This window comes from Mesoplodon bidens (assembly GCF_964165515.1).
Source record: "Mesoplodon bidens genome assembly, chromosome: 1".
Lineage (NCBI taxonomy): Eukaryota > Metazoa > Chordata > Mammalia > Artiodactyla > Ziphiidae > Mesoplodon > Mesoplodon bidens.
The window spans coordinates 12,410,359-12,436,031 of record NC_138176.1 but is presented as its reverse complement, the minus strand read 5'-3'; the positions used below and the strand labels follow the sequence as shown (position 1 = coordinate 12,436,031).

Genomic DNA, 25,673 nt, shown 5'->3' with positions numbered 1-25,673 from the left:
TCCTCCATACCCAGAATTTAAATTTTAATCCAACAGAAGCAAATGGACTTTTATCACTTATAAAGAACACAGAAATAGGTCCTGAATATATGTATACTCCATATACCTTACTAAGAACTTAAAAGAAAATGGAATTACTTATTTCACGGCAGTCTGCAAGGAATAATTATGTAATAAACGACAATAAGAAAAAGCCACTTATCATATAGTCTAGTCTTTATTGAAAGACTTACTTCAACTGTTGTTTACAGCTTTGGCTTACGTTGGCCAGTCATTTTAGCCTCTCACTGCCAGCAGACATAAAAATCAAGTGGTAATGGCATGGGGGGAAATACTAGTAGAGAGATGAGAGCAAAGATGGCAGTCAGAAACACATCACCAAAATAAATCTCAAAGTGATTATGAAATAAACATTTTCTTGCCTGCCGAAGAATCTCTGCTGCTGTTTTTAATGAACGTGGAAAATGCAACGATTCTTAGGCTTAAATTGGATCAAGATAGCACTGACCTCAATTTGTGTTATAAAATAGTCTTGAATAGCTTGACAGTTGTATTTTAAAATGGTGCATTTCATCTGGATAAGTAGCTTTATTTTTTTAAAACCATTTAAAATGAAATAACTTCCATTAATTGAACTGAGCATGTAATCTTGTTCTTTCAGATAAGACGCAGGACACTTCAGTTGTATGTTTACTATGCAATATAGCTAGTCTGGATCATTTTATTAAATCATAGAATATACAAGTAGCTATATTTAGCTGGTACTGTATTTAGCTACTTAGTTTACTGGCAGACCAAAAAAGGTAAATTGAGAGTTTAATAGGCTTTTCTCAATATATATATAAAAAAAAACCTTTAGTTCAAGTTTCACATATATTTAAGAAATTTTAACTAGGAGGTATAATTAATTTGAGTGTTCTCCTTATAAAATATAAAGTAACTTTTCCATAACATCCCCCAAAGACACTAACCATAAACAAAAGAAATAAGGGTAAATTTTATAATAGAAGAGTGTAATAGATGAGTACTGTGGTTAAAACTAAAGTGCCATAAAAAATTTGGCCCAAAGATGAACAACTTCAGACCCTGTAAATTTTCATGTTCAACACATTTCTAAATGGGGGAAGAAGGAAAATACCAAAATTATTGTGGAGACCAATTTATAAAACCATCATTATTTTAAAGCTAACTGTAAGACGTCAAAAGTTTAAAAAACAGTAATCTGTGGGTGCTAGCTGAATCTTATTACTTAACTGTAAAGGGTTTTCTCATTTTGGTGTCCAGACCTCAGAACATTTCAAATACGCTGCCTAAACATTTGCACCCCCTAGCTGTCAGAACTCAAAAACATAGGATTTTTATCTCTTTTACATTCCTGCTATGATAGAAGAAATTTGAGGCAGATTTTATGCACATGGCCTGAAAAATACCTCAGAAGCAAATGTCAATCTTACCCAATCAATTCATTTACAAACTCTGCACTCATACAACTCAGCCTCTGCTCAGGTTTGTCATCCCATGCACACTACCCACAAGGAAAAAATTAATTAAAATAAAAGTCACAACTCTGTATACTATTTAAGTTGAATATCCAATTATAAATTGGTACATCAAACTGTCTAAATAAGATGTTTTAGCAATCTTGTTAAAAAAATTCTCGGGCAAAATATATCTAATTTTAAAAAACACCCCAAGATTTTTTAAAAACACTGTACTATACAACTTATAGGAACCTTGAAATAGGTTTACAAGGTTTTAATCAAGGTATTTACATACCAAATGATGTAAAGCAAAAAAAAAGAAAAAAAAAGAAATCTAATTTCCAATGACATTTTAAAATGTACTAATGCATCAAAGATTTGTATGAAATTAAAATTAAGGCTTTTTCTGTATAGTAATTTGTATAATTTTAATTTTACATAGTAGCCAACCTTGGAAATGTCAGTCTTAAACATTCTTATTCATCCACTGCATTCAATGCAGTGGAGTGTGTTAAGTGTTACTTCAAATAATTACATTGCTGCTACTTCTATGTTGAAGCATGCTTTTTAAACACTGTATTCAATATTTACAATGTATATCATTTAAACTTCGTGTAAAAGCATAAGAATGACTGTCTGACTTTAATACAAACACCATACTTGGAATTTTTCCCCCAAAATGAAATGTAATTTACTACAGTTTTAATAATCAACACTTTTTAAAGTTTTAAAAATATGTCTTAATCTGGACCACCAATATTTGCTCAAGTAAGTCAGACAATGCTGTTCCTTATTTAGGTTGCAAAATTTCTTTTATCAGTCTGGCTTCAGTTTCTTTAGGCACAGAGAAAGTATTTCCTCCAAAGCGACTCCAAAATCATGCATTTCTTCTCAATATCACTTTTCTGCTGACTTCAAATGTGGTCCACCTTGGGGGAGGGGAGGGGAGTATCAAGGTTCAAGATGAACTTATTTGTGATTCCCAGTTTTCCATGATCCTCCCTTTTTTGCTCTTTTAAAAACACAGTGAGTTAAAATACTGAACAGCAAGATAAAAATGGAATAGTATCTAAGAATCAAAATGTATTACCCATTTCTCCTATTATATCAAAATTTGTAGTCAGAATTGTCTTAATTGACTTTATTGTAGTTTTTGTACACAAAGAAAAATCATGTTCATATCCATCATGAACAAAAACTTAAAAAGGCAGAACTAGAAGACATGTGTCCTTCACCAAAGCAAAGCTGTGCTAAAGGTTCCAAACATTTCAATTTTTAAAATAAATATTTTCATTTTCCGATGTCTACTTTCATGTCTTCAGAGTGTCACAAGGAAATTGAAGCTATCATGAATTACATTTTGTTTAGAGTCCCAGCTCACTGCGTTTGGTAACTGGCCATGCCATATCCAGCCTGGTTGGGAGGAGGTATTACAGGGGGAGGGGCTTGTCCTTGGGGAGGCTGAGCACCAAATCCACCCATCCAAGCAGCTGAAGGTGATTGACTTGGAAGAAAGAAAAAAAAAAAATCTTCAGCAAAAGCAAAGAAAAAATTATCTATACAGTTATACAAGTCAAGCAGAGCCTAATCATAAACAAGGAATCAACATACTTAAAACAGAGAGGAAAGAAATGATACTTATCCACATATGCAAAATATATATTCCAATATTAGTCTTAAATTTTTGCTAAGATAACATATGACTTCTCTGAAAAGTATCTCAAAACTGATTTTTTAAAAATGACAAATGATTCAACTCATCATCTACCCATCATATACGGCACACATGGTATATCAATTTATAAACAATTTTAAAAACACAAGTTTACTTTGTAAACAGGAGGAAGAACTGGTGAAAATAAAGGTTTGGGCTGGCTAGAAAAAGCACAAGGGACCAATGCAATCTATCAATAAAGGGAAAAAAGTGAGCTACTTTATATTAGATACATTTCGGAGACTTCTCACACAAGCCAACAGGCATAAATCATTAAATTGCTGAACATATCCAGACAGAGATCTTTTCCATGAAAGAATAAACAAGTAGATAAAACAGTGTATTAGAAATGTAAATCAAATTCTACCAACTGCTCATAGGGATAGGAGGACACATCACATGTTACCCCAAACTCCCTTTCCACCTAGATAATAAAAAGCAAATTTTTAGCATTACAAATCACTTTTCGTAAGGTTTCTACAATGCTTATAATGCCACATAGTTAATGCCACATAGTTCAATGTATTTAGTTTCAATAGACTCTCCCTAGGAAAACAACTCTTTAATTCCTTTTGTCGGAACCATATGTGTTTCTATACCTGGAAAAACTCAGACAACTTACTCTACTCCAAATCCTTGTTGATTCCACGGTTGCCCGTATACTCCATAAGGTGGTACTTGCCACCCATTTGCCATATACTGTCCATATTGTTGTGGGTTTCCATAAACTTGGCTCCACTGGCCCCACTGACTATAGTCGACCTAGGAAAAAGCAAATTACTGTTTTAGGGAACAAGTAAGAAACACAGCATTTGAAGAAAGTGGGAGACAAGGAAGAGAAAAACTAAGCACCCTGATGTGAATAGGACTCTGTTATTTATCATTGTCTAAGTTTATTGGGGTGGTGACACCTGTGAAAAGAAAGTATTAAGATTCAGTTAATACCGCAAGATAATCACTTTTGAAATAGCATTAATAAAATCAACTGAAAGCAGCTACATGCTTTACTTTTTTGTTTGCTTTCTTTTACAGTTTCTAAAGCTTTTATGTAGATATGTAAGAAGGAAACCTTAAAAAGTGCTATGAAAAATTGAATTACCTGTTGGAAGTTTTTAGTCATATCAGGAGATTCTTTACCCCAATAGCATTTAACAACATGTCCTTCAATTGTAGTACCATTCACCGAAACAATGGCATGGGCCGCACTTTCATGGGTAGAAAATCTAAGATAAGAGGAGAATGAAGTTTTTTGTTTTTTATTTTTTTAAGTACTTAGTAAGTAATACAGAAACCCCTTAATTTATAACTATCGACTTGTTATTTTCCTAAAGTACATCATGCAGGAGTTTAAAGTTCTACATTGCAAAGAAGTACTAAAATAACGAACTCTGATACCTGAGGGGATCAAATAATACAACTGAAAGGAATGGATCAGACTTAAGGTAGGATTTTACCTGACAAATGAATAGCCCTTCTCTGGAAAAACTCTGATTTCCATAATTTGCCCAAATGGTGAGAATGTCTGTCTCATAAGCTGATCTGAAAAACAAACATACAAATAAAATATTTAAGGTTTATGTTATCCTGAAATTGCTGCTAATAATGATGAAGCTCCAGAGAAGGGGATTAGAAAACCAGACACTATACCTGTTAACCCAGAAGCAATTCCTCCACAGTACACAGTACAATTTTTTGGACTTGACTGGTTCACTACATCTTCAAATCTCAACTGCTTAGTGTTATCTATATGCAGAAAGAAAACAAAAATGTTGATGGGGCCTCCCTGGTGGCGCAGTGGTTAAGAATCTGCCTGCCAATGCAGGGGACACGGGTTCGAGCCCTGGTCCGGGAAGATCCCACATGCCGCGGAACAACTAAGCCCATGAGCCACAACTACTGAGCCTGTGATCTAGAGCCCAGGAGCCACAACTACTGAGCCCACGTGCCACAACTACTGAAGCCCACACGCCTAGAGCCCGTGCTCCGCAACAAGAGACGCCGCCACAGTGACAAGCCCGCACACCACAACGAAGAGTAGCCCCCGCTCGCCGCAACTAGAGAAAGCCCGCGTGCAGCAACGAAGACCCAACGCAGCCAAAAAAAAAAAAAAGAAAAAGAAAGTTGATGGTTATACAGCATTATAAAACTGATTACCATATACTATTAAGATATGCCTCACAGTAGGGAGAAATAGAATTTTTTCTCCCTGACACTATGATCTGACCTATAAAATCACCTGGTTCACAGCTCCAAATATACTCGCATCAAAGCCCAGTTATTTTCCCACAATTATATTGAAGATGAAATGAGTCTTGAAATGCTTATAAAATTTCAATTTTAAGAAATTAAGACTAAATTAATACATGATTTTGTGAAGTATCCATAAAAACATATAAAGGAGACATATCTTACTTTCTTGTGTACTTTTAGGTGCAGGTGGTTTACGTGTGGCCCAATTGGTTCTGATTTGACGACCACCCAACCACTGACCTCCCATATGCACAATTGCATTTTCTGCATCCTACGGAGAAAAAGAAAAAAAACAGCAGTTACAAATACAGAAAAGAGTGGTTCATAAGACTCATTAAGATGAAATAAAACGTTGGCACTTCTGGATCCAATAAATCTTATCAGTAAGTGACTCATTAAAGCAATATTTATTTATAGATTTTTTTTTTTTTTTTTTGCTGTATGCGGGCCTCTCACTGCTGTGGCCTCTCCCGTTGCGGAGCACAGGCTCCGGACGCGCAGGCCCAACGGCCATGGCTCACGGGCCCAGCCGCTCCGCGGCATGTGGGATCTTCCCGGACCGGGGCACGAACCCGTGTCCCCTGCATCGGCAGGCAGACTCTCAACCACTGCGCCACCAGGGAAGCCCATTTATAGATTTTAAAATACCAAGATAGGGACTTCCCTGGTGGTCCAGTGGCTAAAACCCCACACTCCCAATGCAGGGGGCCCAGGTCCAACCTCGGGTCAGGGAACTAGATCCCACATGCTGCAACTAAGAGTTCGCACGCTACAACTAAAGATCCTGCATGCTGCAATGAAGATCGAAGATCCCGCGTGCAGCAACTAAGACCCGGTGCAGCCAAATAAATAAATTAAAATATTAAAAAAAAAAAAACAACCCAGGATAGCATTTAAGCATCAAGGGAAATTATAATTCAAACATAAAAGGAGAACATTACAATCCCACTGATCACCAAAAAAAAGACAAAGTTGTTTTCAAATATCTTAATTTTGTGGTTGATTTGTAATATGACTTTTACTGAAGTAAATAAAAACTCTTGATACTATGGTCTAAATATCACCTAACCCCCCCCAATCTATATTCTAATAGCAATGGACTATGACACAAGATTTAAAACTTAAGACGGAAGACTTCTGCATTATGATTTAGAATGCTGTAAAATTGAGTTCTACAATAAACTGAGTTAGGTATGGAACTCATGCCCCCTACAGTGGAAGTGAGGAGTTGTAACCACTGGACTGCCAGGGAATTCCCAAAAAATGAATTTAGGAAGTAATGTGAATTTGCAATGAATCTAAGCAAAAAAAGGATACAACTCCTGCCCTTTATCTTACTGCTTCAATAAAATGTAAATAATTTAAGTTGTTGAAACTGTTCCAAAACATTAATACCAAAGCCCATTTTAATTATCTGATGTTACAGTTAATGCAAATGCTTAGATATTTGGTACCTCGTTCTTAAATACATGCAAAAATCAAGACGAATTGCTTAAAATTTCACTTACATAATTTGCTGTAGTCATTAACGTCCCAGCTACAAAAATATGGATAATAATTAAAAAGTTAAGGGATTTCCCTGGTGGTCCAGTGGTTAAGAATCCGCCTTCCAACGCAGGGGATGTGGGTTCAATCCCTGGTCGGGGAACTAAGATCCCACGTGCTGCAGGGCAACTAAGCCCACGCACCACAACTAGAGAGCCCGCGTGCCCCAGCTACAGAGCCCATGTGGTGCACTACAACTGGAGAGAAGCCCATGCGCCACAACTAGAGAGAAGCCCACAAGCCACAACTAGAGAAGCCTGCACGCTGCAACAAAAGATCCTGCATGCCGCAACTAAGACCCAACACAGCCATACATACATACATACATACATACATACATACATACATAAATAAAAGCATTTTAAGAAAGTTAAAATTGAGATTTTCATGGTTAAGACAAATATAATTTTTTAAAAACATTTATTATTTATTTGGTTGTGCCGGGTCTTAGTTGCGGCAGGTGAGCTTCTTAGCTGCGGCATGCGAATTCTTAGTTGCAGTATGCGTGTGGAATCTAGTTCCCTGACCAGGGATTGAACCCAGGTCCCCTGCGTTGGGAGTGCAGAGACTTAACCACTGGGCCACCAGGGAAGTCTCAAGACAAATATAATTTAACTTCCCTTCAAATTCTGAGATTAGCTCATCTGTCCTAGTTGTGAGTTTTACTTCTAACACATCTTACCCATAGTCACAAATGCAAGCTTCAATATACTTCATTATAATCAGCCTATTTTTCCCAGTTATTTCCAAGCTTATGAAAAAAAAGAACGAACTACACCTTATTATTAAAACAAAATTACACAATAGTTGTGTTTGTAGTCAACATCCAAAAATATTCATTAATAACTAAATTTTGCATTAAATTCAAATTGAGTTGAAAGAACATACCAGTTTATTATAAAAAGATACAAAGCCATAGCCTTTGGATTTTCCAGTTGCCATGTCTTTAACTACTCGGGCATCCCTGTGAAAAGAAGCACAGCTAAATGAGGGAAGTAAAAGTCATCCTCAAAATAAAAACTAAAAGGAACCACACACACTGTATTGTGAGCATTTTTTTAAATAAAATTCCAGTTAGCCCTAATTAACTACAGCCATTCCTGAACTCTCCCTAACGCTTCTTTACCTGTTAGAAAAAAGCAGTAGGACAAAAACATGTAATAAACATGCAACCTAATCAAATAGCCTGTGCTTTCTAAACTAAATGCTCAAATTTGAAGATTAATAGGAACAATAGTTTCCTTTTCTAATATTCTATTCACTAGTGTCCTCTAAGGTTTACTGGTTCTATAAATTACTGTAACAATGCTAACTACTTTACCATGCAATCTCTAAATAGTTAAATGTCTTCTGCCTAGTGATACAAAATATATGAAATATTAAAAAATTGAAAAAGAGGAAAAAATAGGAATTAAAAAGGCATACATGGCCTGTTAACAGATTTCTTTATTTTTCTTGGTCAATTCTCTACCATCATTTTGGAGTTTGGGCAGCTGTAAATTTTGAAAAATTGACATTTTCAGAAATTTAAGAAAGGAGAATAAAAAACTAACAACAATGCTAAGCACACCAGTACGAAAACAACAAATTTACACAGAAATTTTAGTGAGTAAGTTAAAATGATTGGAAATATAGAACTCCACTGAATATAGAATGTTAAAATGTAAATACTAAAATATGTATATATAAATAATGTATAATAAGAATAAATAGAAATGAGAAAAAAATCTACAACTGAGTTCCAGTGTGCACAGTTCCTTGCAGTTAGCCTTCAAGATCCTGTCCATTCTTATGAGCAATTCTGCAAAATAACCAGAATGCTATTACTTTTAATTGTGACTTGGACTTTAGAAAAACTGCAGGTCTCAGGTATAAATATAGATTGAAAAACAGCAACCTGTATTATTTTTTATACTGATTTTTAAAACAGTACTACTTACCACATCTAGATTAAAAAGCAAAGTAAATATCAAAATAGAAAATTAAGAATTAAATCTACCAAATAAATTAAATCTATAGAACAACAAATTGTAGAGAGAAATACTGTTGTTCTTAGGTGCAACGTATTTTTGTAAAGTAGTACTAAAACATTTAACTTCCATCTATAGGAAATAAATACATAAAATAAAGTGATTTTAAGCAGATAGATAAATTGTGATAAACATTTTATAGAACTTGTAACACTTTAAATTTTCCAATATATTTGATCAAGTAACATACAGCAAAATCTGAGCACCAACTTTGTTTAAAAAAAAAAAAAAATCAAACCACAATTGGGCCCTACCCTAGCAGAATCAAATACCACTAACAAAAAAAATCTACTAATTAATCCCACATTTATGGCTCAGACATTGAAACATTTTACTACTGTAATAATGCTACTTTTCAGCTAAAATATCAAAACACATTTATCATTATAATTAAACATGTACATTTCCAATTTCACAATATATTCAAGGATTCACCTACTTTCCCCATTTATAAATTCCTCCTATAAAAGTTTAATACACAGTATGAATCATTTATTTTTGGTTAACCCATATCTTTAACCACCAAAGTTTGAAAACATTTGACAAAAAGCTGGACTTTATAATAAGTTTTACCACCCAAACATCTGCTTTAAAGATAACAAACAAAATCACTTAATTTTTAACATATTATACACAGGATTAGATGAAAACAAGACCCCAAAACACTGAAATGACATTAACATTTTCAACAACATCTACTAATCAAAAAAACAAAACAAACAAAAAATCACACTAACTAGGGAAAGAAAATCTTAATTCTGATACAAGTTAATCATGTACAATTTTGCCTATCACTATTGAATATAGTATTAATTATGATACTTACGATATTTTACCAAAGGGGGCAAATGCTGATTTGATATCTTCTGTTGTAATTTCTGGACTCAAATCCCCAACAAACACGTGGAAATGATCTGAAATCAAAGCATTTGGTAATCAAATACTTAAGAAGTCAGGTACTAAACCTTTTTTAGGCAACACTAAAGGAAGAAAAAAACCTATTTGAGCTGGTAATGCTGCCAAGGATAATTTTAGAACTCTTCCACAGTAAAATGCAGCAGGAGTACTTACTGGAAGTATCTTTTTTCTGGCTACTTGGTGTTGTTGCCCAGTTTACTTTGACCTCCTAAAAATAAAGATTATATTTAATAAAATTATTAGGCATGTCATTATGAATCACAACACTTACCACTTATTAAATCATTTTATCAAGCAGGATTATTTTGGTAAAAGCACTAGGCTGAATAAAGCAAAACCATCGCTTGGCAGAGCTGAATATTTGTTAAAAACTTGCTAAGAAAGAATACAAACTAACTTGACATGCAAATATATATACTCATAAGATGCCATCATTTCTTATCTTACCTTTCCCAAAATTTTTCTCCCATTCATAGCAGCTAATGCAGCAGCTGCATCTCTGTGTTCATAAAATTCCACAAAGCAATATGGGTCATTGCTTGTATGCTGCAAAACAGAAAATCCAACAGAAGAGTTGACCCTTCTGCTATCGGGTTGCTGAGAAGAAAATCCAGGAAAAAACATTACTGATAGCTAGGCATGTAAGAGGTGAGATTGCATAAGCTTATGAAAGCCTAACACTTTAAAAATAAGATTTACACCTATACCTGACTTTGCACCTCGGAATACTGTTGTACTCAAACAGAACTACAAAGCAGTACAGAATCATGACTACCAGCATTAAATCAAAATACAGAATTCTGGTGAAGTATGTTAAATATAAAACAGAAGTTTATATTAGACCAAACAGAACCTCAAGTTCAGATTTGAGAGATAAGGACCACTCCTTACCACTGCTCTTCTCTCCCAACATTATTTTCAAAGGGATGAATTCTATTTATGCATCATAATCCTTCATAAACTGTATCCCATGACTATAAAAAAAATACAGAAATGAACCAACTTTACAAACTTTACTCCTGATCGAAACTAGGATTAGTACTATTGATACATATAATAAGACGAGATTATGTATTTCTTTTTTGTACAAGGAAGGAATAAGAATGAAAAAAGAAAAATTTCAGTTTTATAACAAGCTGTTGAAATGAAATCCCTACCTTTCAAAATCTTCTGAAGCTCTGGAGATTCTATACACTTTGAATTTGGTCTTCCAAAGACCAGAAAAATATACTAGTGATTAAGAAAAGATTTTCTGAAAATGTGTCTGAATAAAATATTCCACAACAAAGCTAAAATTTTATATCACAAAACACCAACATAAGAGAGTGAATACCTAAAGAGCGGATATAAGTACATGTATAACTGATTCACCTTCCTGTACACCTGAAACTAACACAACATTGTAAATCAACAATACTCCAATAAAAATTTTTAAAAAGTGAGTACCTAATATGACACCAATGAATATAAAACACCAATATAAGGTGAGAAAGTACCTAAGATATAACAACTGTAACACCTATGAACCAAAATGGAAATGAATTTTATAAGATTGCAACCTATATTGAACAGCTACACAGTTGTACAAATGTATTTTTACATAAGGTTAAAAATATCACTATTCAATGTAAAATATCTAAAAATAATGTTTAAAATGTGGAATTCCAGTTGCACTTACAAGGGATTAAAAATACCAGATAAAATAAAGCTCTTTTCAACAACCACTGTTTTTCATTCCAGGGAAGTTTTAGAAGAAAAATCCAAAATAAGACGTCTAAAACAATAGTGGTGAAGCAACCAGAAGGCATTTCCTTGAGGGGAAAAAAGCGTAATCATTAATACTGACAAGAAAACTACTATGGGCTCTCATACAAAATCCTATTGTTGTAGCCACGTGAATGCTGTTCTTACGAGGCAGAGAAAGGAAATAGGGAAAAGACTCCAAACAGAAATACGCACTCAAATTCCTTTTGTAGAAAAGTTAACGTTTACCAGTAACACTCACTGAAGAAAAGGTTTAATGGTAAATAAGAAGCTAAAACTGTGCTAATCAACTTTTCCTTGTACTCCTACCTCTTCTGCCCTGATGGTCTCTAAGGAAAACACTGTTAACCATAGCAAAACATACAGGAGTCCAATGGTAGAACTATGATAACAACGGGCTTTAGTAAACTAGTCTACTCATGCATACTGACTTCAAATTTATCTAACTAGTAGTAGGCCAGATCCCATTCAATGTATGTACATACATGCGCACACACACACACACATATATTCACATCACACTGCATTTCATCTCATTTAAGACACCATTTTTTGTCACTGTCAGAGATGTTAAAATTTTTTAACATTTGCCTTAGAATTGACAATATACATTCATTACAGTATACAGGGAAAACTAGACTCTACGATAAACAGTATCTAAAGTAAAACACCATAAAACTAAGGGGAGGAAAGGGATTTCTCATACACTAAAATGAAAGTTATGAAAGGAAACAAATAGTCTGTACTAGAGTTCATGAATTCATGCCCTTTGAAAGCTTCCCATTTACACCACCACCAAGTGACACTCTGAAATCAACTGTGTCCTTACCATGCTGTTGTCACCAACTTTTGTTGGATGACATAAATGTCAAGACAAAGAAATATGAAATTTTACAACTATTTACAAGTTCAAGTGTAGGAGCTGTAGAATACAGATAAATGATGAAAGTTCACTTCAAACTCCTCCACCCCTCCATATGGCTGACCGTGCACACAGGTTTTAAAAAATATACGTATCAAATGTTTCTCAAAAATTTTCTAGCGACTCTCCACTTTCTCACATTTCATTCTTTCCTAAACCCACTCCACAGTCACTTCCCAACCCAACCATGGCAAGGAAACTTCATGTTGAGCTCACCAATGACCTCCCTGCCATCTCTGTGATCCCTTCTCTGTCCTCACCTTGACGTTCAAGCAGAATTCAAAACTGTTGACAACTCTCCTCCTCTTCTAAATATTCTCCTGTAGATTCCACCATACTCTCTTGGTTTTCCTGTTTCTTCACTGGAGGATCTTTCAGAAAGTATTTCTTCCTCCTTAACTCAAACTATAAATGTCACTTAAGTGTTGAGATGCTCCAGGGCTCAAACCTAGGCCCCCTCTACTCTCTGCTCTCTTGGCGCCCTCTCTAGATCTAGGAGCTAGATCTTATCCAGTCCCATGGCTTCAAATTATCACTGCAAGCTAGTATCATCAACACTGGTCTCTCTAGAGTTCCAAAACAGTTTATCCAACTGCCTACATATAAAGTCCATTTATATGTATAATGCACACCTTAAAATTAACATTGCCAAAACAGAGCTCGATTCCCACCACTCCCCACCCCCCAATCAATCCTGTGCCTCCCTCAGTCATGCCATGCCCATTTTAGCAAATAGCATTACCATACACACAACTGCAAACAAGAATCTAAGGGGTCTTTCTTGATGTCTTCCTTTATGTCCCACGGCCAATCCAGTCCTACTGATTCTACCTCCAAAATGTATCCCAAACCTATCTACCTCTATTTCTATGGCTACGACTCTGAAGAACAAGCTCCCCACACCCCACATCATCTCCTACCTAGGCTAGTGAAATAAACACAGCTGGTTTCCCTCTCCTTCCACTCTTGCCCCCTAAAATTCATTCCCCATACAATAACCATTTTCCAAATAAAGTAACGTTAAAAATGCAAATAAGAATACTTCATGAGGAGGACTTCCCTGGTGGCGCAGTGGTTAAGAATCTGCCTGCCAATGCAGGGGACACGGGTTTGAGCCCTGCTCCGGGAAGACTCCACATGCCGCGCAGCAACTAAGCCCATGCGCTACAACTACTGATCCTGCGCTCCAGAGCCCGCGAGCCACAACTACTGAAGCCTGCGTGCCTAGAGCCCGTGCTCCGCAACAAGAGAAGCCACCGCAATGAGAAGCCCGCGCACCGCAATGAAGAGTAGCCCCCGCTCGCCACAACTAGAGAAAGCCTGCACGCAGCAATGGAGACCCAATGCAGCCAAAAACAAACAAACAAATAAATTAATAAAAAAGAATACTTCATCGCCCTACTTAAAACCCCCACTGCAACCAGAGTAAAATCCAAACACTCTGTCATGGCTCATACTGCCCTATGTGATTCCAAACCCTGACTGCCTACGCTATTATACTCATTTCCCACCATTCACCAGGTTCCAGCCACCCTGGTCTTTGGTTCCACAAATGCACCAAGCTCATTACCAACTCAAGGCCTTTGTATGGGCTGTTCCCTCTGCCTCCAGCTCTTAATGTAGATGGCACCATCTTGTTATTCCTATCTCAGCTCAAAGAGGTGATTTCTGATAGTAGTCATTATCATGTTGGTCCCACACCAAACATCCATAGTCTAAAAAAGACTCATTTGATATTTTAAAATTTGGTTGAGTCAACTGCTCACTGATTAGAGATTTCTAGATCACAGATCATAACCAAAAAGCCTCAACATTCAATTATGCAACTTCAGTTCCCATCTCCGTAAGAACCTACATTATTACTTTCACAAAATAGATGCCAACTGCAGCAAGACGTCATCCCTCACCACCTAGCCTATACAGCACCAACACTGCAATCATCATCACAAAACTGTTACATTCTCTTCAAAGCTCTTATTCCTATCCGGAATTATCTTGTTTCCTTGTTATTTACAATACTCTCACTAACATGTAAAGTCCTGTGAACCTCACTGGTCTAGCTCTGCATTATATCCCCAGTGCTTTGAACAGTGCTTAGCACAAAGTAAATTTTTGATTAATTAAAGAAAGAATGAATAAATAAATAATCAAAGACAGGAAGGAAAGAAGAGATAATATACCAGAACAGAGTGATAATTATCCTTATTAGTTAAGAATGAAGATCAAAAGGCCACTTTGCTTTACATATTTTTAACAGTTCCCCTCCATCTCAGAATATAATACAAACTCCTTAGCATAGCTCTGCCTGCTGCTGAACACTCCTGCCTAGGATTAGTCTCCTAAGACAAATCCCTTTCGAAACTCCAACCATGTTATAGTTTCTATTTTTCCCTCTATCTTACAAGCACTCTCGCTCTCTGTCTACCAGGCTTGATCAACATTCTTCTCTCTACCTGGATTCCCTTCTTTCTCAAATTCCTGTCTAGCCAGTTTCCATTACTATCCTTTTCGGTTTCAGCCTAGACACTGAATCCTCCCCGACTGAAGACTGTATGGACCTATAAGCTCCTATAGCACTTTAAACTATCAACTTCCACAGTATTTATTATCCTATATCATTAGTGCCTGTTATTTCCTGTTTCCCTCATAGACTGGAAAATTCTGTCACGCTAGGAACCATTTTATTCACCAGTGTATCCCTAGCACTTACCGTGGTATCTGGTACATACTAAATAGTTGAAAAAAAGAAGTGTTAATAAATAAACTGAAACCCGAGTCATTGGGCACTGCTACAGAGTCTTAACCAGGAAAGTATAAAACGTAAAGTTAAGATTTTTTTGAAAAAAAGGAAAATAAATTATCCTAACAATTTGAATTCCTATCTACATAAAGTTGTTCAGTCAGCATTTACTAAAATTGCCGAAGGTGCTTGTGTGGCACTAGGCTCATAATAACCTAATGTTCTTCTACACACAGCAATGCTTATTGGAAATAGATGAAATATAACCTCGTTTTTCCACATTCTGAGATAAGCTCTCACAGCTTCACACAAGCCGAATCTCTTGAAGATAACTACATCATGAAGGACCCTTGGACAGTAACAGCACAGAAACTCCGTCCTCTCAAATCAAACTCCATTCTAAACCTCGTTTGCCAGTCAAATCCAATAAGTCAACGCAACAGGAGTCTCTCCATCTAGGAACTTGAAACTTAAAATGATACTGATCAACTCATGTGTCGCAAACTGTTAAACATCAGGCTAATTGTCAGAACAGGGACCCGGGAAGATCTTACCTCTGTTATCATTTTACAGCTTTTACAGGGTCCAATCTGACTGAATAACTGAAGAATAAGCACTTCTGTCACATCTCTGGAGAGGTTACCTACGTATCTGTACAGAAAGAAAACAAAAATCAGCCATTTCCCTCCAGCTCTGGCTCCAACACATTATCATCTACTCATCACCTTTTTTTTTTTTTTTTTTTTTTTTTCTTTTTGCGGTATGCGGGCCTCTCACTGTTGTGGCCTCTCCCGTTGCGGAGCACAGGCTCCGGACGCGCAGGCCCAGCGGCCATGGCCCACGGGCCCAGCCGCTCCGCTGCACATGGGATCCTCCCAGACCGGGGCACGAACCCGCATCCCCTGCATCCGCAGGCGGACTCTCAACCACTGCGCCACCAGGGAGGCCCTACTCATCACCTTTTATTTCACCTTAACTTCCTCTCTCTTCAGTAAAATTTGTCCAACTCAGCCTGATCCTTTGAGTGTAAGATTAACTCTCATTTAGGAAAGCAATAATTGTTCTTAGGTCACTAAAATATCACTTCGAAAGACTCTATTAAAAACAGGGCTTCCCTGGTGGCGCAGTGGTTCAGAGTCCGCCTGCCGATGCGGGGGACACGGGTTCGTGCCCCGGTCCGGGAAGATCCCACGTGCCGCGGAGCGGCTGGGCCCGTGAGCCATGGCCGCTGAGCCTGCCTGTCCGGAGCCTGTGCTCCGCAACGGGAGAGGCCACAACAGTGAGAGGCCCGTGTAGCGCAAAAAAAAAAAAGAAAGAAAGAAAGAAAGAAAAAACACATCAGGGGCTTCCCTGGTGGCTCAGGGGTTGAGAGTCCGCCTGCCAACGCAGGGGACAGGGGTTCGTGCCCCAGTCCGGGAAGATCCCACATGCCGCGGAGCGGCTGGGCCCGTGAGCCATGGCCACTGAGCCCGCGCGTCCGGAGCCTGGGCTCCGCAACGGGAGCGGCCACAGCAGTGAGAGGCCTGCGTACCGCAAAAAAAAAAAAAAAAAAATCAATATGACCTTACTTACCCCCCAAAGCATATTATTCTGTACCTATATATCGTTTTCTCATCGTTAGAATAAAAATAATAAAAATTTAAATCAGTCTCAAGATAACTACAATTAGATATGAAACACAATTCAAAATAATGTATAACACACACACATAATACCACAAATATTGATTCATTAAAACACCTGATCATAGAAGGATATCAGACACAAGGTGAGTTTACCTTAGACCCCCAACCAAAGCAATTACATGAACAAAGAAAAGAATTAAAGTTATAGCAAAACACAAAGATTGAAGGATTTTGTTCTTTCTGTCTTGCCAATAAGATTGTTATGGATGGTAGGTCTTCATAGTTTTCTTTTAGGAGAGCAGGGTAAAATAAAATTCATACTCAAAAATGCATCAGAATCAACAAAATACATCTTTATGTAGATAACAAAGCAAATATAAAGATTTCTCTAGAAATTCAGGGAAAATTTAAGACAAATCCAAGTATACTTTTCTCCTCTGCAGTACGCGGGCCTCTCACTGTTGTGGCCTCTCCCGTTGCGGAGCACAGGCTCCGGACGTGCAGGCCCAGCGACCATGGCTCACGGACCTAGCCGCTCCGCGGCATGTGGGATCTTCCCGGACCGGGGCACAAACCTGCGTCCCCTGCATCGGCAGGAGGACTCTCAACCACTGCGCCAACAGGGAAGCCCCCAGGTATACTTTTGAATATAACATATCTAAAAATTTTGGGTTTTTTAAAAAATTACAAATTGAATGTATGTATTTTGTATAAGAAACTTAAAATACACGTAAGTTTAAAAGAAAAGACCACCACCACCCAGAGATGACCACCTTGTGTCATGGATTTTTTTTTATTGGAGTATAATTGCTTTAAAATGTTGTGTTAGTTTCTGCTGTACAGTGAAGTGAATCAGCTCTATGTATACATATATCCCCTCCCTCTCCCCCATCCCACCCATCTAGGTCTTCACAGAGCTCGGAGCTGAGCTCCCTGTGCTATATAGCAGGTTCCCACTAGCTATCTATTTTACACAAGGTAGTGTATTTATGTCAAACCTAATCTCCCGATTCATCCCCCCCCACCCTGTCCAAACATCCGTTCTCTAAGCCTACCTCTCTATTCCTGTCCTGCAAATAGCTTCATCTGTACCGATTTTCTAGATTCCACATATATGTGTTAATATACAATATTTGTTTTTCTCTTTCTGACTTTCTTCACTGTGTATGACAGACTCTAGGTCCATCCACATCTCTACAAATGACCCAATTTCATTTCTTTTTATGGTTAATATTCCATTATATATATGTACCACATCTTCTTTACCATGGATCTATCTTAATTTAGCTTAATAAACTTTAAGTCTTTCTCGCACTCAGCATATAGTTCCTAAAACTCACATCAGTTATGATCCTCATAAACCAAACAACATTTATAAAATTTTTATAAAATTTAACACATTTTCTTCTGGAAAGTAAAAGGACATAAGTTTTATTTTCCTAACTATAATATATAACATCTGGAAACAATGTACTGAGACCAATATAAGCCTTGTATCTACGGTTGCCATAGTTTAAGATAGGATACTCTGAAAGGGAAAAATAAGACTGAGAAAGGTAAGGTTAAGTGTTAAAAAGAAAAAAAAATTTGATTAAGAATGAATAGCAATTTTCTTTTCACCTAAGAATTTCACTGCAATGGGTGCTAATAACTTTAACACGCTCTAAAAATGGAACACAAGTCCAACGTTACTTAAATGGAAGACTAAACCAGTGACAAACTGGTTTAGGTCCACTATGCCACCTTTTTGTTATATTTAAAGTAGAGCAGACCCATCAGTAGGCTGTGCAGTGACATACTTTTCCCAGCAGTAGTGAAAGGTTATAGGCTTCTGAGCTAGCCAGACAATTGCCTATTTTTTTTTTTAACTCATAGGGGTTTGTGAACCTGTATCCATGGAATTTCTTTTTGTACAAGGTGGACCAATCTGTAAAGAAAATGAACAGTGACCTTGGTCTCTGAAGTGTTAACACTCAACTAACCTAAAATGCTAATAGTTAGCTCATTTCTAAGAGAATAGGAGTGGATAAAACTGATTTTCACATACCAAAGCTAACTAGTAACAAAGTTAAAATTATCACTTGAATGTAACAAACTGTAAATGATTTAAATAATTTTAATTGTATGACTGTTTAATGATTTTTCCAGGAGAAAACTGCACGGGCCTTAATTACCTTACATACCTAACAGTCACAATTAAAGCTGTTACTGTTTCACAGGATTTTTATTCCAAGTCAACCTATTTCTAATCAATTACAGATTTTGAAGAATTTCTAGAGGCACATTTAGATATAATTTATATTTCAAGCACTGATAACAAAGAGCAAAAGGTTAATGCAAGTTTAGAATGTCATGAAATACTTAGAGAAAAAGTTTAGTTTTAAGGTTTCCTATTTTTCAAATATCTCCACTACAAGTTCAGTTGGTAAAGCAGCAAACTCCAAAAACTAATATAAAAATGGCCTTCCAGGGGCTTCCCTGGTGGCACAGTGGTTGAGAGTCCACCTGCCGATGCAGGGGACACGGGTTCGTGCCCCGGTCCGGGAAGATCCCACATGCCGCAGAGCGGCTGGGCCTGTGAGCCATGGCCGCTGAGCCTGCCTGTCCGGAGCCTGTGCTCCGCAACGGTAGTGGCCACAACAGTGAGAGGCCCACGTACCGCAAAAAAAAATAATAATAATAATAAAAATAAAAATGGCCTTCCATAACAACATGTAGAACATCTTAATTTGCCAGGATAAAAAGGATATAATTCACCATATAATTTCACCTAAATTATACACAAACCTGAGACTGCCTTTTCCTTTACTCACGAGTTCTGTAATTCATTCACCTACATTTGCCTTCATCCATCATAACACTTAATACAGAAACATTTTACAGCTTTTAAAATACTATACAGCTTAAGTACCTTTACGTTATCATAAAATTATCTGTCCCAAAATAAATACTAACAAAAATATTCAACTCTTGACCTGGTAAAAACATCATCTCTTGGTAGCATATAGAAATATTTCCTTTTTCTTTCTAAATCATCTACACTTCACTTTCTTTCTGCTTTGGTTATAAAATCGTCAATATAGTCTAAAGTTCCAGGGGTTTAAATATAAAATTTCTACTTGAAGAACACATACAAAATAACAGACAAAGACAAATGGCTCAAATTCTTGTATTGAGATCAATTCAAAGAGTAAACACTTAGGAAATTCCAAAACGATTTTTAACTCAAGGCGGGGAAAAAAAGCAAACCTTAGGTCTATTTTGTCTCCTAAGAACAGGAACTGTAGGAACTAACGCATTAAAAACGGAAAATGATGTCTTTATCCCTAAAGTCAGGGTTAAAATCAAATTTGAGACTAGAACTTGGCAGTTTCACAGTAGGCAAAAGTTCACGTTGCCAAACTACTTCCTATGTACAACCAGGCAGAATTTTAAGTTAAGAACATCATGCCTTTCAGAACACTAATCACACTTTTCAATACTGAATGTGCTCTCACTCTGAAAAGATTAGCCCTACGAAGGCTGAAATTACCAGCACTTTTACAGAAGACACTATGGCTAAGTAGTATTTTTACTTTTGTTCTTGCAAATTCCTATGTAAGAGGAGATTTTGCAACAATATCCTTCAATGGGCCTCTCATGTGCTGATCAATTTGTCGGTATTTCATTTTAGGAAGGAGGCAGGGTGGAGGAAAGGTGCAGGAGGTACAAGTGAACTGCCCAACTATATAAGGAATATCAACACACATACACATACATTTTAAAGAAACAGAAAATATGATTAAATTGAATGAGAGGCTTAATTACAGCCACAATATAGCCAAATCTATGGTACAGCTAATCAATTTTATAATGGGATTTAACAGTATTTACAGCTATTGCCCTTAGATGTTCAGATTATACTCTAAATGAATGGTTTATTTCCTCCTTTTGACTGAGTCTCTATCGGGAAGAAAACAGCCTTAAAGATGGCATTGCATTAACATGGTATAATTCCAGATCCACAATTCCTACTCATTTTGGTGCATCGAGTAGATGAAGAAAATAAAACTACAATAGAACACCATTACAATTTAATGTTGTATAACAGATTCAGATATACCATGGATCAAATCACTGCACTCAAAGCTACACACAACACAAATCTGAAATGTGGGTCCTACAAGGTAGGTGTCAGGCAGTTCACTTCCAACACCAGTGTTATACAGCATGATCTCATTTGTTTTTTTAGATCCCAAGATACCCAGTACATTTACCCCCCAATACAAAAAATGTCAAATGGGAACAAAGAACATCAGAAAACAGACCTTCAAAGAAACTATATGACAAATTTTAGGCTCAACATCAAAGCAATTCTATATCACTTTAAATACCATCAAATAAATTAGTAATACTGTAGGTAATGAATATTTAAAGACCTACCTAGGCTATAAACACCATATTGTTTTCTGATGATAGAACCATATGTCTTAGCTTGTGTGTCTGCAGGAAAAAAACCTCACTAGTAACACACAGGCATATTAAGAAAACAGTTTAAGATAAGCTTTGTTAAGAGTACATTCTTTTAAAACACACTATCCACTTGAAAGCCTAATCCAAAGATCATGATGTAAAATAAAAGAAGGATCTCCATAAATAAACAAAAAACCCTACTAGGTATCAACCTCTAAAGTCACCTTCAAAGTTTTTATCATGTTACTTGTATCTAAAAGAACCCTTTGAGAAATATGTAAAATGAACACTTTAAAAAAATATGCATTTTTATTAAAATCTGACAAAAATCCACTTGTGAAACATTTGCTTTTATCTCAAAATTTTACATTTCAAATTCCAAAAAAAATATATAAAAATCAACAGACCTCACCACATATGACCATCATGGCTGCTTATATAATTTTAAATCAATCAGGACTTTAAAAAAACGGACTTAATATTAATTTAATGAAAGGAAGTATACAGTAATCATTGTAAAATATTTGAGTACCTCTTACGTTCCAGGCAGTGAACTAAGTGCTGCAGGGGTAAGACCTAGGAAGATGTAGCAGTCCTTGTCTAAAAAAAAAAAAAAAAAGTCCTTCCCATGGAGAAGAGTGGGAGAAGGAAAAAGGAAGACAGAATAGTAAACATATACTGACATACAGGTACAACGAAGCTCAAGATGTTTCTTTACTTGTATGTATACATGTCACATTTTTAGATAACTGTAAACATAGACAACTTAATTGTGTTTCTGAGAAAGAACAGGAGACTGGAGAAGGTAGAGCTAAGAAATAAGTGACAAAGAAGTTAGCTTATTAGTCTATGGTCTAAGATCTGATGGAGATGAGGAGACGGCAGATGCAAAGTGCTTATATGAATTAAAGGTGCTGCAATAGCATTTTGTTTAGCATGACAAAACAGGAATTCTTCATAAGGAACAGACAGATACAGTTCATGAGAAATATGCCTTGAGGATTTACCAATTACTCAGCAGCTACTATGATGCGATGACATTTCAGATTTTTAAATACAAAGTAACTTTTCTCGTTGCTAAATACATGCTTGCTAGGCCTAAATCCAGCTTTCCCAGATGCTTCCATCAAAGAATACATTGCTAACTAAATACCAAGTCTTGGCTTCAACAGATGTTAGAGGACAAATTTCAAGTTTGTCCCAATTCTCTCTTTTCTGGGCAAAGAGAGCAGAAATGGAAGACAGCACAAAACATAAATATTGATACAAAACTTCCTACTAATCAGACTTCCCATTCAAGCATTTGATGTACTTAAGTTGACCTCAAATTCTCAAAAGGGATAGCAGATACTTTAGTGAGACATTAGAGAAGTAGGAATAAAAAAGTGTAAGCTCCCCCCCCTACCCCGCCAAAAAACCAAACTTGTATTAATGTTGAACATAGACATCTACCTTCTTTACTGAGCAAACTTTCTTTGGTAGGACTAGAGATGAGAAACTAGTCAAACTTCCTAAGTACCCATTCACCTTCATCTGTTCCCCAAAAAGTAATTTTCCCATCAGATAGCAGAGCCAAGTGAACTATGATCATATCAATACCAGGCAGAGGCAAGAGAAAACAAAGCAGCGACCTGACTGACTCCTTGCACTCGAGGCAGGTGTGCTGAGCTTCGAGAGGCTAGGAAAACCCAACGTGCCCAACTTAAACATTTAATTAGAAATTACACTTAAAAAATGCAGGAAAAAAGAAAGGAGTGTCACACTATTTGGAAGGAATGCAAATGCTGAGTCATCACTCTTCATTAGGAAGGAAAGGAAACTCGAATAAGCGATTCAAAGACGAAATTCATTCATTACACTGGGCTTCAGAGTAAAGAGCAACAGCAAGATAGAAGAAAAAGCGCTCAAAAGACACATCGAATAGCTGATAAAAACATCATTTTATTCAACTCTGAAGGTCTCGACCCACAGATTGGGAGGGGGTAACACCACTTTAACAACTGGTTGTCAGTTTAGCGCAGGTAGCGCTCAAAGTAAACTTCTTCATCCAAGAAGGGAAAGATGCTCCGGCGGCAAGAGGGATCCCTTTTGCACTTTAAAAGTAGCGGGCGCTGGGCGAAGTGTTTCTGACAGCGTGGGCGGGGGCACGTGGGGCAGAAAGACAGTAGGGGCTTGAGTGGTGTTAGAATGTCCGGCTTCCTCGGAGAGTCAACTTGGGATAAGAGCCGGGAGCGACTGGGGACTTGGAGGGCGTGAGTGCTAATTCCTCGCGGCCCGCAGGGGATGTGGCTGCGGTCCCACCCCCCAGTCCCACCCCCACCAGGCCCAGCCCCCGTGGGGGACCGGCAGCACCCGGCCCGGCCCAGGGCCCCCGGAGCAGAGGGGGAGCAGGAGCTCTCCCGGGCCTGACAGGCTCTGCCGTGCAGAAACCCGGCTGAGGAGGAGGATGCAAAGAAGGGCGCGAGAGGAAAAGGTCGAAATAAGCCCCGGACCCCAGGAAGTGACTGTGTTTGGGGGAAGGGAGCGCTTCCTTTCTAAGGAAAAAGGGACAGATGAGGAATGCACTTCGCGTCCGCGCCACCGCGGCCAGGGAACCGCCGAGAGTCCCGCCTTCGGCCCCGCTCTCCTGCTCCCTCCCACAGCGTCCCGCGGTGCCCGGGCCTCTCGGCGCCTGGCACCCCTCGTCTCGGGTACTCACAGAGTCCGGGGCTGCCCGTCGTCTTCCATCATGGTGGGTGCGACGGAGCGATCCCGGGACAAGGGGGAGGGCAGGGCCGGGGAGGGGAGGGGGTGGGGAGGAAGGGGAGGGGGGCTACGGGCACCGGCTGGGGACAGAGGAAAAGGCACCGAACCCCACTCTCGGGCTCTCTCCCCCCAGCCCGCTCCGGACACTGCGCTCCAACCAGGAGGAGCAGGAGGAGGAGGAGGATGAACAAAATGGCCGCCGCCACCAGCCAGGCAGGAAACGGGGCAGAGCGCAGGCGCGGCCCGCCAGGTCACCGCTCAGGCCAGCCGCGACAGCCTGCAAAAGGGATAACTGAGTGAGGAGGAAAACGGGCCGCTGAGGAAGCCCTGTGCCGGGTCACGACGGGTCACGTCGTGGCTGTGTGCCTGCTGGTCGGCGAAGCCCGGCCAGCTCAAGAAGAGATAGAGTAAAAAGAGAACCGCCAGGAAGCTGAAATTTCTGGGAATTGTGGTCCTGGAAATGAGAGAGGGAAGCACTTTCCCAAAGGGCTTCTGGGAACTGCAGTCCAAAGAAGGCGGCCGGCGCCCGCGGCGCGCTGGGACGCGAAGAAGAGACTTCTGGGGAGCGTAGTCTGGGGAGTGTAGTGAGACGTGTGGCGACCAGGAAGCCGGCGCGCTGGGAGGGGAGAGGAAGAATAAAAGCGACGTTAAAAGGCGGGGAAACGAGGCGAGAAAGACTGCTGTCTGGGAGGTAGACTACAAGTCCCTGAGTACCTCGCGCTGGGGGCTGTCCTAGGGCTGCTCCAGGCATTTTAAGGCTCTTCTGTTGGCTCAGCCCGAGCTGCTGCTCCGCCTCCGTCCAGCCCGAGAGCGGTTTCTTCAACTGCGGCTGAGGCAGTGCTTTGGCTCCGCGTGGTGTCTGAGCCCTCAAGCCCTTGCGGCCCTCCTGTATCAATCAAAACGGCCGGCCCGCGGTCATCAACCGCCGCCCCGCGCCGAGGGCGGAGGGGCTGAGGTGGATCTCAGGCCCGCGCTGAGCTGCAGGCTGCACTCGCCGGGGCTCCTCTCGCTTTCCCAACGGCCGGCAGCGTCCTGTGGGCGCGTTTTCCCGCAAATAGGTATTCTAGGCTGGGTAGGCGGCTTGTAGATTGCTTTACAAGTTTCAAAGGTTTCCCCATCCGTTAACTCATAGGATAAGGGGGTAAGAAAGGCAGCCCTCAATTCAAATGACTCTTCGAGTCAGTGTACAGGGGGTGATAATGCCTTCCTACCCCCTTATTTAGTTCTTAGAGAGGAAGTCTTTGGACAGAGACGTGCACAGACTTAAGGTTATGTTTACAGACATCCATCATATGGACGGGGAACGAAGTCTTGTTCGAACATGTGGGAAACCATGTTCAAACTGGCTACATAACACTGTAGAATTTGCTTTGTCGCCCGCAGCATTTCACGGTATGCGTCCATCCGCACCCCACCTCCCTCTCTAAGCATCTTTAGGAGACCGTGATTGAGTTCGTACCCGCTCTTGTAGCCTAGTGAAGGATAAT

The 25,673-nt window shown here is 38.8% G+C and overlaps 1 protein-coding gene across 1 annotated transcript; it reads right to left on the bottom strand.

Annotated features, from left to right (window-relative positions):
• Positions 1 to 1,895: 1,895 nt before the first annotated feature.
• On the bottom strand, positions 1,896 to 24,326 carry TIAL1 (TIA1 cytotoxic granule associated RNA binding protein like 1). Its single transcript, XM_081254190.1, is given in 14 exon segments — positions 1,896 to 2,985; positions 3,818 to 3,957; positions 4,295 to 4,418; positions 4,650 to 4,734; positions 4,843 to 4,938; positions 5,608 to 5,716; positions 7,879 to 7,954; positions 9,847 to 9,934; positions 10,092 to 10,146; positions 10,386 to 10,484; positions 15,919 to 16,015; positions 21,974 to 22,007; positions 22,010 to 22,041; positions 24,140 to 24,326. Coding segments are annotated over 14 exon segments (1,194 nt in total). The 5' UTR covers positions 24,172 to 24,326; the 3' UTR covers positions 1,896 to 2,858.
• Positions 24,327 to 25,673: the final 1,347 nt, after the last annotated feature.